The sequence below is a fragment of the Lithobates pipiens genome, unplaced genomic scaffold (assembly GCF_037356315.1).
Source record: "Lithobates pipiens isolate NorthernLeopardFrog02 unplaced genomic scaffold, aLitPip1_a1.2 Scaffold_3, whole genome shotgun sequence".
NCBI lineage: Eukaryota > Metazoa > Chordata > Amphibia > Anura > Ranidae > Lithobates > Lithobates pipiens.
The window spans coordinates 8,575,741-8,587,826 of record NW_027507790.1 but is presented as its reverse complement, the minus strand read 5'-3'; the positions used below and the strand labels follow the sequence as shown (position 1 = coordinate 8,587,826).

General features: G+C 40.2%; 1 protein-coding gene across 3 annotated transcripts in view; it reads left to right on the top strand.

Annotated features, from left to right (window-relative positions):
• The window catches only part of NF2 (NF2, moesin-ezrin-radixin like (MERLIN) tumor suppressor), a 171,960-nt gene that overhangs the window by 80,379 nt on the left and 79,495 nt on the right, over positions 1-12,086 (top strand). For all 3 annotated transcript variants that reach the window (XM_077461223.1, XM_077461222.1, XM_077461224.1), the window contains exons 12-14: positions 8,376-8,498; positions 8,605-8,822; positions 10,895-11,000. In XM_077461223.1, the coding sequence (XP_077317349.1) occupies positions 8,376-8,498; positions 8,605-8,822; positions 10,895-11,000 (447 nt within the window). The remainder of the gene's footprint in view (positions 1-8,375; positions 8,499-8,604; positions 8,823-10,894; positions 11,001-12,086) is intronic.

The window sequence follows — 12,086 nt, the reverse complement described above, 5'->3', positions numbered from 1 at the left end:
AAATAAAATTTGGGGGTATACAACCACTTTAACAATTAGTTTACCACTCAGGAAACAGTGAAAACCCTCCCTTGTAATGGGGCTGCGCCTGCACTGCAATGGTCAGATATTTTATTTTTAGGGAATGTGAAGAGGTTTACTTATCAGATTCTCTGGCGGCTTCCACTAAATTCCGGTGGTTAGATGCACCCTGATGTCATCCATACTGATTGCACTGGATGCATGGATGCCAAGGAACAGCACCCCACTGTCGGACTGGATTATAGTGGAGTGCTGTCTGCCGGGGAGTGGAAAATCGGGTAACTAAATCTGCATTTCCTATTGCCTAGACATAGCTGAGCATTTAACCCCTGCAACGCAAATGCAGCCCCACTTCAAGGGAGGGTTTTTAGTTTTTCTGGAGTTGGGCTTTAACATTCAGAATGGAAGTACTGTTGCCTTTCTGAAGAAAGAGCTGGTATTATTCGTAATAACTGCCAGTTTTTTCTGACCTTCGCTCTCGTTCTTTAGCGGCTCTTCTCGTGCTGTACTTGGATTGAGTTTAAAGCTGCAATGGCACATGTAAATTTTGATGGCATAGTTATTACATAGAAGTATTATAAGAGAACATATTGTACAAGCAATAAAAAGCTTTTTGTGTGCTTGCAGTAATGGATAACTGAAAGTACATTGCAAAGAGATTTATAGAAGTTAAAGTAGGCGGAATGAGCCACAAAAGGTAAAAAGAACAGAACAGTTGTCTGCTAGCGTCTGTCTAAAACATAGTGCAGACTATAAGGGGCGAATGGAGGTACAAAACCCTTCCTGCTTCATCGGGCAATGCTAGAAGCTAATGTACAGGAATCCCTATAATGCTCCTATAGCTTTTAATAGATAATGGGCAGTGTATCTACTGTAAGGTATTGTTCAAGGCTCAATTTACTTCACTGTACCTGGGATCTTGTAAGTATAGCTGGTCACATAGAGCACCTTCCTCCTGCTTCTGTTTTATAAAAGAACATCTGTAAACCCATAAAAAGTCTTGATTATTTAACAAGAAAAGCCTGATAGTACAACAGATGCTGCTGAACTCATCAGTGTGCACACTATGAAAAGTAAATGGAAAGATTTTATATCCAGATAAAATTCCTTGAGGGGGATACGTATAAAATGGAGTGCTGTTGCCAATGTCGTTTTATTTTCTACATAGAAGAGCTGAAATGCGTTTTTGCCTTGCCTGCAAAGTCCACTTTGGATACCTTGCGTGGACCTACAATTATTGACTCATCTGCCTTCCTACTAGTTATGCTGTCGTCTTCTGAATTTGATGCGATTCCTTATCTGGGACTTCATCACTGAGAAAATGGAAAGCTCTAGCTGCAGAACTAATAAAGCATACTTCAAAAATACATCTTCAAACATAGCGCACACACAAACCTCGTAGTATGATTGTATTTAACATGAAAGGAGATGTTTTAGGAGAAAAAATATCTTTACAGCAGCATTTCAAGGCTTGCAAAGAAGCCTACGATAACTAATTTTCCTCCTTCAGCCGCAACTTTTTTAATAGGAACAACTTGAAAATATCTTTGCATATTAATGAAAATGAGTGGACCTGGTCCTGACCCTTCTTTCATGTGAAAGATGAGACTGTAATACACTACGCGTGTATGATCAATGTCATCATTTACGTTTAATTAGAGGTTTTCCTAGATTATGGGTTCCTTGGGATCTTTGTGTTTGTTATGACCCTCAAGAGCAAGGAGCAGTCACCTAGCTAAAACACTATGTTATGCTCAGCAGTTTAGACTCATTAAGGATATTCCTGCTGGCATTCATTTTCGGCATTATATTCACTCCAAAATGTAGTCCAAGTTTTAAATGGATTGTCTGCTTATAGAAACTATGCACTAGATATAAACCTGTATATATAAAGACCTCTAAAACACATTGCTACTCTAAATGTATCACTTATCCTCTTTAGAGGAACCTTTTATTGTTTCCTTTTCATAGGTAACTTCTCTATGGCCCCATTGGGAAAAATTTACTTCGCGTCATATCAATGAGTTGCTCAAAAAAAAAAAAAAAAGAAGGAAATTGAACAAAGCGTTGTTATGAACGGCACAGACAGTGATATGAACATTTTCAGAAGTTCTGACCTTTCCTTAAAGAAGTCAGGGGCGAGCTTCTCGAAAAGGACACAGATAGCAAGGGTGTCCAACCCGCAGCCTAAGGCAGCTATGAATGTGGCCTAACACAAAATCATAAACTTAAGAATGCTGAATTTTTCTGGAATTCTTTGAATAAATGCTTTTATACTTAGTGAACACATGCAACCAAAGAAACATTTGAGAGTGTCTCTTTACTGGACTTTTATGAGTTTTATCTTCCCAAAGAAAAATACTCCACTTTTCACAATCGTGCCTCGTTCATGTCATCAGTTTTTAAAGTTTTGGATAGGGTGAAAATGGATTAGAAACCTGTTGGGGAGATTCACCATCTCCATTTGTCCTATTTACCATTATCAATTTAAAGTAGAAGTAAAAAAAAGTCTCAGATTTTAGGTTGTCCCCAGGAAAGTAATGGCAAATTATTCAATGGGGACACTAGTCCTGGTGACCTGGGGGCCCAAGGGGCTGCCTTTGCTGGGATTTCATCTCACTTCCTGTTTTGGCTATGGGACAGGAAATTAAGGGAAATCTTCCCAATGGAGCACAGAAGGCAAAAAAATAAACAGACAGGGGTTATAATTCTCCCCCCTTACTCTATCCAAAATTGAAAACAGAATTTTGCCTATAGTCTACTTTAAATTATGATCTGCCCAAATTGTTCTGCTCATCAGCTATCCTTATTGTTAGTGCATTTTATGTGCAGCTTAAGACAATTCCATTTCTTCCAATGTGGCTCAGGAAGGTCAAAAGGTTGGACACCCATACTCTAGAGTTTCCCCACTATATCTAAAACCAAGCCAAAAAAGCTGAAAGGATAAAATTAAATCTGTGACCAACCGAAAGCTTGAAATTGGCCATACCACATACACTAAGCTTGCACAAAGCATTTTCCAAATTCTGCTTTGGTAGATAAGATTCATTTGAAAACATTGCCACCTATATGTTGGAATGATAAGCTGATCAAGGTCTTTCTGCAGTGTAGTTTCTCACTAATCTGTCATTTCTACACATGTAGTAATGTTGTTACTTCCACAAACTCAGGTCATCATAGTTCTGTAAAGCCTGGTACACACAGGAAGTTATTTCTTTATTTATTTTTCATCAACCCAGCTGGCTGAAAAAATAAAATAAAATGGGAGGCAGTGGCTGTGCTATTGTGTTTTGACAGGGTGACCACCCCCTGCCATAACTTGCAGGCAATGGCTGCGAGCACTGATTAGATGCTGATCGGCTGCTGATTTTCCGGGATGCTCGTTGAACAGAAGCTGATAATGAGACCAAATAACACCCATGTACTGTTGAGGGAAGTCTGGTCAGAAGCTGTCTTCATGGAAGAATTGAGGCCAAAAAGCCATACCTCATGTGCAGAAAGAAGGTGCTCTGGACCGATGAGTCAAAATTTAAATATTTGGCTGTAGCAGGAGGCAGTTTCTTCACCAAAAGGCTGGACAACAGTACAATAATGAATGTCTGCAGACCACAGTGAAGCACGGTGGAGGTTTCTTGCAAGTTTGGGACTGCATTTCTGCGAATTAAACTGAAAATTTGGTGAGGATCAATGGTGTCCTCAATGCTGAGGTATACAAGCAGATACTTGCTCATCATGCCATGCCATCAGGGTGATGTGTGCTTGGCCCCAAATTTATTCGGCAGCAGGACAACGACCCCAAACATGCAGCCAATGTCATTACAAACTATCTTCAGTGTAAAGAAGAACATGAAGTCCCAGAAGTGATGGTCTGGCCACCCTGCACCCTTATCTCAACAACATGGAGTATGAAGAGACAGAAGGATCTGAGGCAGCCTACATTCAAAGAAGATCGGGGATTAGTTCTCTAAGATGTTTGGAACAACCTACCTGCCGAGTTCCTTTAAAAACTGTGTGCAAGTGTACCTAGATGAACTGATGCTGTTTTGAAGGCAAAGGGTGGTCACACCAAATATTGGTAGGATTTGGATCTTTCATGTATTAATAATAATTTATTATTAAATATATATATATATATATATATATATATATATATATATATATATATATATAATATATTAATAATAAATTATTATTAATACATGAGAGATCCAAATCCTACCAATATTTGGTGTGACCACCCTTTGCCTTCAAAACAGCAGCAGTTCATATATATATATATATATATATATATATATATATATATATATATATATATATATATATATATATATATATATATATATATATATATATAATTTTTTTTTTTGATTAAATAAACTAAACATTTTTCCCTGAAAGCTTTCTTTAATGTACAGCATTTTTTTTTACACCTGCCTTAATTGTTTGCACCATCCTGGGTGTGTGTATGTTTATTACGGCGCAAACGTTTTAGGCAGGTGTGAAGAAATGCTTTTAACCAGTTGCTGACTGGTCCATAGCCAAAAGACGGCTACAGCGCGGTCCATGGACATCCTCCCAGAATTTCCCTCTCGCGCACCCCTGGGGCACGCTCCTTCCGGATGGGTTCAGTGTTGCATGACTGAGTAATTGTCATTCAAAGTGTGAGAGCAACGAAAGCTGAAAATTGGTCTCGTCAAGTGGTTAAAATAACAATTCTTTCAAAAATATGTATTTTTTTTTTTTAAATTGTTTACTTTACATTTTGTAAATTGATAAGAATAGTCAAACAGAAAATGTCTAAATCAAATCAATATTTGGTGTGACTACCCTTTTGGCTTCAAATCGGCATCAATTCTTCTAGGTACACACTGTTGTGCACACCTTTTTTTTGAAGGAACTCTGCAGGTAGGTTGTTCCAAACATTTTGGAGAACTAACCACCGATCTTCTGTGGCTGTAGGCTGGCTGAAATCCTTCTATCTCTTCATGTAATCCCAGACAGACTCTATGTTGAGATCAGGGCTCTGTGGGGGCCAAACCATCATCACTTCCAGGACTCCTTGTCGGTCTTTACCCTAAAAATGGTTCTTAATGACATTGACCATAGATTTATTGTGCAGCAGGACAACAACCCCAAACATACAGCCAATTATATGCATTCCTTATGGTATGGTATAAAATTAACTATTAACACTTCTTTTTTTTTATTTTTTTTTTTATATCATCTTTTCACACATGCCTAAAACGCTTGTACTGTGTATATGTAAGTAATTATGTCAAGCAAGACCAGAGTATTTCCTTTTTATGTTAAAATTCAAGGAGGTCCGGTCGCCAAAATTTTCTTTGGGGGGAGGTACGAATCTCAAGTCTGTGCTATGACTCAAAGATTGTAGTCACTGTATATCAAAAACATGAGAAATGTACAATTTCCTTAGCATTTCAAGAATATTTATTGTCAAGTTTCATTTACAATATTAAACATGTGGACAGTTGGAAATAGGATAGCTTTACAGTGTCACTTTACATCAGGTGTCCCCATCACAGTGCCCCTTTAAATCAGGTGTCCCCATCACAGTGCTTCTTTAAATCTGGTGTCCCCATCACAGTGCCCCTTTACATCAGGCGTCCCCATCACAGTGCCCCTTTACATCAGGCGTCCCCATCACAGTGCCCCTTTACATCAGGCGTCCCCATCACAGTGCCCCTTTACATCAGGCGTCCCCATCACAGTGCCCCTTTACATCAGGTGTCCCCATCACAGTGCCCCTTTACATCAGGTGTCCCCATCACAGTGCCCCTTTACATCAGGTGCCCCCATCACAGTGCCCCTTTACATCAGACATTCCTGTCAGTGTCCCCTTACATCAGATGTCCCCATCAGAGTCCCCCTTTACATAAACTGTGCACATCAGGGTGCCCCTTAACATAAAATAAGGGTCATGCTGATGGGCACATTTTATATTAAGGGGCACTCTGATAGACACAACAAAACGCGCCCCTTAACTTAAAATGTGCCCATCAGAGTGCACCTTTTAATATAAAATGTACCCATCAGTGTTGCTCTTAAAAAAAATATATGCCCATTAGCGTGCCCCTTAACATGAAATAAGGGTCACACTGATGGCCGCCTATTATGTTAGGAGGCACTCTGATGGACACATTTTATTTTAAGGGGCATGCTGATGGGTATATTTTTAATGTGCACGTCGATGGGCATATTTTGTAGTGCACATTTTTTGTGCCCATCAGCGTGCCCATCAGCGTGCCCCTTAACAAAATATGCACATTGATGTGCACATTAAAAATATACCCATCAGCGTGCCCCGTAAAATAAAATTTGTCCATCGGAGTACCCCTTAACATAAAAGGTGCCCATCAGCGTGACCCTTATTTTATGTTAAGGGGCACGCTGATGGGCACATTTTATTTTAAGGGGCACGCTGATGGGTATATTTTTAATGTGCACACCGATTGGCATATTTTGTTAAGGGGCACCTTAACAAAACATGCCCATCAGTGTGCACATAAAAAATATACCCATGTGCTCCTTACAAAAAAAGCCCAGCATTGTGCATATTAATAATATACCTATCAGTGTGCCCCTTAAAATGCCCAACAGTGTGCACAATAAAAACAGTCTCATGAATGATCACTAATGTGCCCACATACCTTAACTGCAGGAGGGAGGGCACAACTGAAGCTGTCTGGCAAGGAGAGCCAGGACCCGGGAATAGGGGGCAGCGGGGGGGCGCATGTGACGTCACACCCCTACTGCTCGAGAGCGTGAGTGTCTCTTCAGGTCCGAGAGACGCGGCCAGGAGCAGGGGGCGGGCGCATGCGCGCAGCGTCACTGGTTGCTGGGGAAACCCACGGTCCCAGCAAACCAGTGATTGCTGTAATTTACTACGCTGGCGGTACAGCGGTCCGGGCAGAAGCTCCGCTCGGTCCGGACTCGGGCCGCCATTTAATGACGGCTGATCTATTGTTTAACGCTATAACCTGCTTTAGGTAAAAGAATGTGATGATTCCATGAGAATTTCTCTAATTTGCTGAATATATTGTTGATGTACATAGGAGTATGCTGTGGTTCTATTGCCTACATGTATTTAGTAGAGGTGCACCGAAATTTCGGCTGCCGAGAATTATCGGCTGAAAACAGTTTTTTCATCTTCCTTCCCTTCGCCGCAATCTCCATGTGTCACAGAGCTGAACTGCCTGGCCAAACGAACACATTGAATCAGCATGACGTGATTACAGGAGGCAGGCTGGGCACTGGTAAAGCTGCTGGGCACTGGCACGCTGCACATGATGGGCACTGGTGGGCCTGCTGGGCACTGGCAAGCTGCATATGAAGGGCAATGGTGAGGCTGCTGGGCACTGGCAGGCTGAATATGATTGGCACTGGTGGGGCTAATGGCCACTGGCAGGCTGCATATGATGGGCACTAGTGGGACAACTGGGCACTGGCAGGCTGCATATGATGGGTGCTGGTGAGGCTGCATATGATGGGTGCTGGTGAGGCTGCATATGACTAGCACTGGCGAGGCTGCATATAATGGCCACTGGTGAGCCTGCTGGGCACAGGCACTGGTGAGGCTGCATGTGACAGGCACTGATGAGGCTGCATATGACGGGAACTGGTGAGGCTGCTGGGTACAGGTAGGCTGCATGTGACGGGCACTGGTGAGGCTGGATTGATCTTTTGTATCATGTCTGCTAGAGGTGCACCAAATGGAAATTTTGCTAATACTAAGTTTAAGTTTAAGAGATTGCAGATATGATACAAGAGATGGTTAGAGACTGCAGACTGCATTTTTCTTTACTTTTTTTTCACTAAAGGTGGTAATAATGGCCAACAATAAATTTATATTAATTTAATCTGATATTAAAAAGTTAAATATAATACAATTGTATATAAACCTATAAATATTAGAACTATAAAACTGTAATTTTTAATATTGGTTTTCAGCCTAGTGCATCCTTAATTTTTGCTTTTGGCACCAAAATTTCCATTCGGTGCACCCCTAGTATTTCGCTTAATCAACTTCTAATAGATCTGTTCATTCAGTACTGAAATTTTATTTATGGGTGGTTATTGATAGACCAAAACATCCCAAAGCTTCTTATCTGTTGGAAACATTTGCCAGAGTTCTCAGTTCAGCTCCCTCCACTGCCATGGAGTTGCTCTGTTTCCAATGTATATGGTCATTACAGCAACAATAGAAGTTGGGTGCACAAGTGCATTGATCTCATTTACTGAGCTTTGTTGCTGACTATTGATGAAAACTGCAATTTTTTATCTTGTTTGAGTTATCCAAAGCGGTTATGCTAAAACCAATTTTGAATTCCCTGCAGATGGAACGTCAGAGGCTGGCACGGGAAAAGCAATTGAGAGAAGAGGCTGAGAGGACACGTGATGAGCTTGAAAGAAGACTCTTGCAGCTGAAGGAAGAGGCACAAATGGCCAATGATGCTTTGGTGAGACTTGAATACTGCTGGGATAAGCCATATTTATAAGAAGTGACTCATGAGTCATCATGCTTGGACATGGATAGAATTGTTAGTTACCTTTATTTCCATCTAGATGAGGTCCGAAGAAACAGCAGATTTGCTAGCAGAAAAAGCTCAAATCACAGAGGAAGAAGCTAAACTGCTCGCCCAAAAAGCAGCTGAGGCTGAGCAGGAGATACAGAGAATTAAAGCTACAGCCATTCGCAGTGAAGAAGAAAAGCGGCTCATGGAACAGAAAGTGCTAGAGACAGAGATGTTGGCACTCAAAATGGCAGAAGAGTCTGAAAGAAGGTACGGTGACGTGCTTATGAGCCAATGGGTAATGTCAATGGCAATGATTGTCCTTTTTGTCCATATGTTTTTCATTCTAGCTTTGGGCTATATGTGCATTGCTATGTACACAAATTTAGCGATTGTGCAAAGATGTCTGGACTTGCTGTTACTCAGAGCATATTGGCCCCATAAAGGATGATCAGGAGAAGTTGATTACCAAAGGCAAGAAGAAGGCAGCTGTACTAAATTCATTCTTTTCCTCCGTTTTTACAAAGTATATGGAGGGAGGGGTATAGTATCAAGACTTTATTGTTCGCAACACAACACAGAATGTATCCTTGTGGAGAACACAAACCAGTGTCAGAACTGGATTTGAAAATCTTAACCCAAATTCCAGGACCTGATGGCTTACACCCAAGAGTCCTTAAAGAACTTAGCCAGGCTATAGCCAGACTGTTGTTCCTAATTTTTATGGACAGCATACTGACAGGAATGGTACTAGCTGACTAGGGAAAAGCCAACATGGTACCCATGCTTAAAAAAGGTCTGATATATACTTGGAAATTACAGGCCTGTCAGTTTAACATTGATGGTATGTAAAATATTAGATGTATGGGACTACAGCCAAGAATTTGCTGATGAAAACAATATAATTCGTAGTAATCGGCATGGATTTATTGAAAGATCGTTCTTGCCAGAACAATCTGTTCTCATTCTAAGAGGAAGTGGCCTGTCATCTAGATAAAAGAAGGCCTGAGGCCTATGGATGTTGTATATTTAGATTTTGCAAAAGTATTTGCTACATTTTCCCAGAAATATCAAATTTAAAAATTGTGGTTTGTTGGATTGGACCGTAGGATATGTAACTGGATAGAAAACTTGTGAGAGGGGTGCTTTTAAAGGATGGTGATAGAGAGTAATCAGTATGGACTGAAGTGGTAAGTGGGTTACCCCAAAGTTCTGCCCTGGAACCAATTCTGTTTAATTTATTCATAAACAAGCTAGAGGTTGGCATAAAATGGTTCAATCTCAGTGTTTGCTGACAATACAAAGCTAAGCAGGGCAATAAATTGAGCACAGAATATAGAAAACTTACAAGAAGACCTCAATAAAATAATGGGGTGCGCAGCTACATGGCAAATGAGGTTTAATGTTGCAATATGTAAAGTAATGCATATAAAAATATAAATGCAAGTTTCTCGCTAGGGGGAGAACTTTTGGGAGAATCCAGGTTGGAAAAATGATCTGGGGGTCCTAGAAGCTCACAGGCTCAGCAATGGTGTGCAATGCCAATCTGCAGCAAGCAAAGCAAGCCAAGTGTTGGCATGTAAAAAAGGGATTTACTCAATGGATAATTCGGCTACTTTACAAAACTCATCCGGCTGCTTCTCCAGTATGTCATCCAGTTCTGGTCACTAGTCCTCAGGAAGGATGTGCTGGAACTGGAGAGAGTCCAGAGAAGGGTAACTGAGCTAATAAGGTGACTGGAGGACTACAGTTACAAGGAATGACTACAAGCATTAAACATATTCTCCCTGGAGACGCAGTACAGGAGATATGTTAGCGATATACAAATATTTAAATTTGGTGATTCTACCCTAAGGTAAAAAATAATAATTTTTAGTTTCAGGGCGCTTAAAGACACGCAACCACTCAATGAAATTTGCGGAGAAGTGGTTTACACCTAAAGTGCGTAGAGAGGGTTCTTTAATGTCAGAGCAGTAAGGAATTCCTTTCCACAATCGGTGTCAGCAGGGGGTGTCAATATTTTCAAAAAACTATTGGATGGGCATCTTAGTGGATGCAATATAGAGCTATGGGAATTCTTGACACTAAACACACATTCACACCCACACAGTTTGAACTGGATGGACTGGTGCCTTTCTTCAGCCTTACCAACCATGTAACTGTCATTCTGTAAACCATTGATTGGTACAGTATATAAATATAAACCCACGTGACTTTCCGGAAGAAATTTAATAAAGCCTTCATGTGGAAACATGTTTGAAAATCAAATACTTGATAAACTTTAAACAGGGGGTTCCCACTTTGCACACACAGTAATGATATTACTTCTATCTGTGTCTAAGAGCTAAAGAAGCAGAGCAGTTGAAGCAAGATTTACAAGAAGCCAGAGAGTCTGAACGCAGAGCCAAACAAAAGCTATTGGAAATCACCAGCAAATCAGCCTATACGGTAAGTCATTTAACTTTTTAAAATAATTATCCAAAACTTTTGGGATATACTCTGCTTAAATCTGTTACACACCTTTTCATTTTTCTGTTCCATTGATTTCAGCAGATCGATCAGTATTTTGTAAGTCTGCATAGCTAATTTCTGTTTATGTCACAATGTACAGCAGCACTTGTACTTTTTGATAAATCAAGGTTCCAGCTCCAGAGTCTAGACAAGTGATTGTACCTATACGCAGCCTTTCAAAGACTGTTTGAGAGGAGGATTTCAGGAAAATGATGTCACCAACTGTCTGCATGCGGTGGAAATCATTCATTTATTGTCTTATCTACAAAGCAATATGAGGACTTTACATATTTAGCATGCAGGAAATATATTTGCTGCTAGGTGTACTTTAAGAAAGAGAGTTATTCTTAGATGTGTGACCCTTGTGCATATTTCTTTTCTGCAAAATGGAAACTGGGGAATATGTTTAAGAATGTGCATGTTATGGTTTTCATTTACACTGCTAGGCCACTGATTTGAAATCCATTTAGACTTTGTATATGTAGCCTAACGACCTCTGTAGGGTTAATGGTCCATGCACAGTTTTTAATTTCTTCGGAACCTAATAGATTCTTAGAACAATTTTATTCGCTATTGCACATACTAGGTAATTCAAACAGGATTACTTGGCTATTTAAAGTGGCACTAAACCTGATTGGTTGTCTTAGTAACCATCCACACATGTGTAGAGGTCCCTAGACACTAACATTTTTTTATTATATTGTGTTAACTGTGCAGTGCCTCCGTGGCACCAGGAATAGTCATTTTGCAATTCCATTTTTCACCTGCAGGAGATGCCAGGATAAAAACTGAGATCGCTGCTTTTTGGTTTTTGCTAAATTTGATGGTTAGTCTGTGTCATACTAAATAATATGACCATGTGGATATCAAGCATTTTCTTATTGGAAAAATCATTAAAAAGTGTACCCAAGTAAAATGTTCCTGAAGAAGCTCTGCAGTTGCCTTTTTTTCTTCAGAAAGATCCATTATAATTTGTCTCTCAAAAATCTCAGTTTTCCTTCTGTCAAAATTGAACTGTGTATG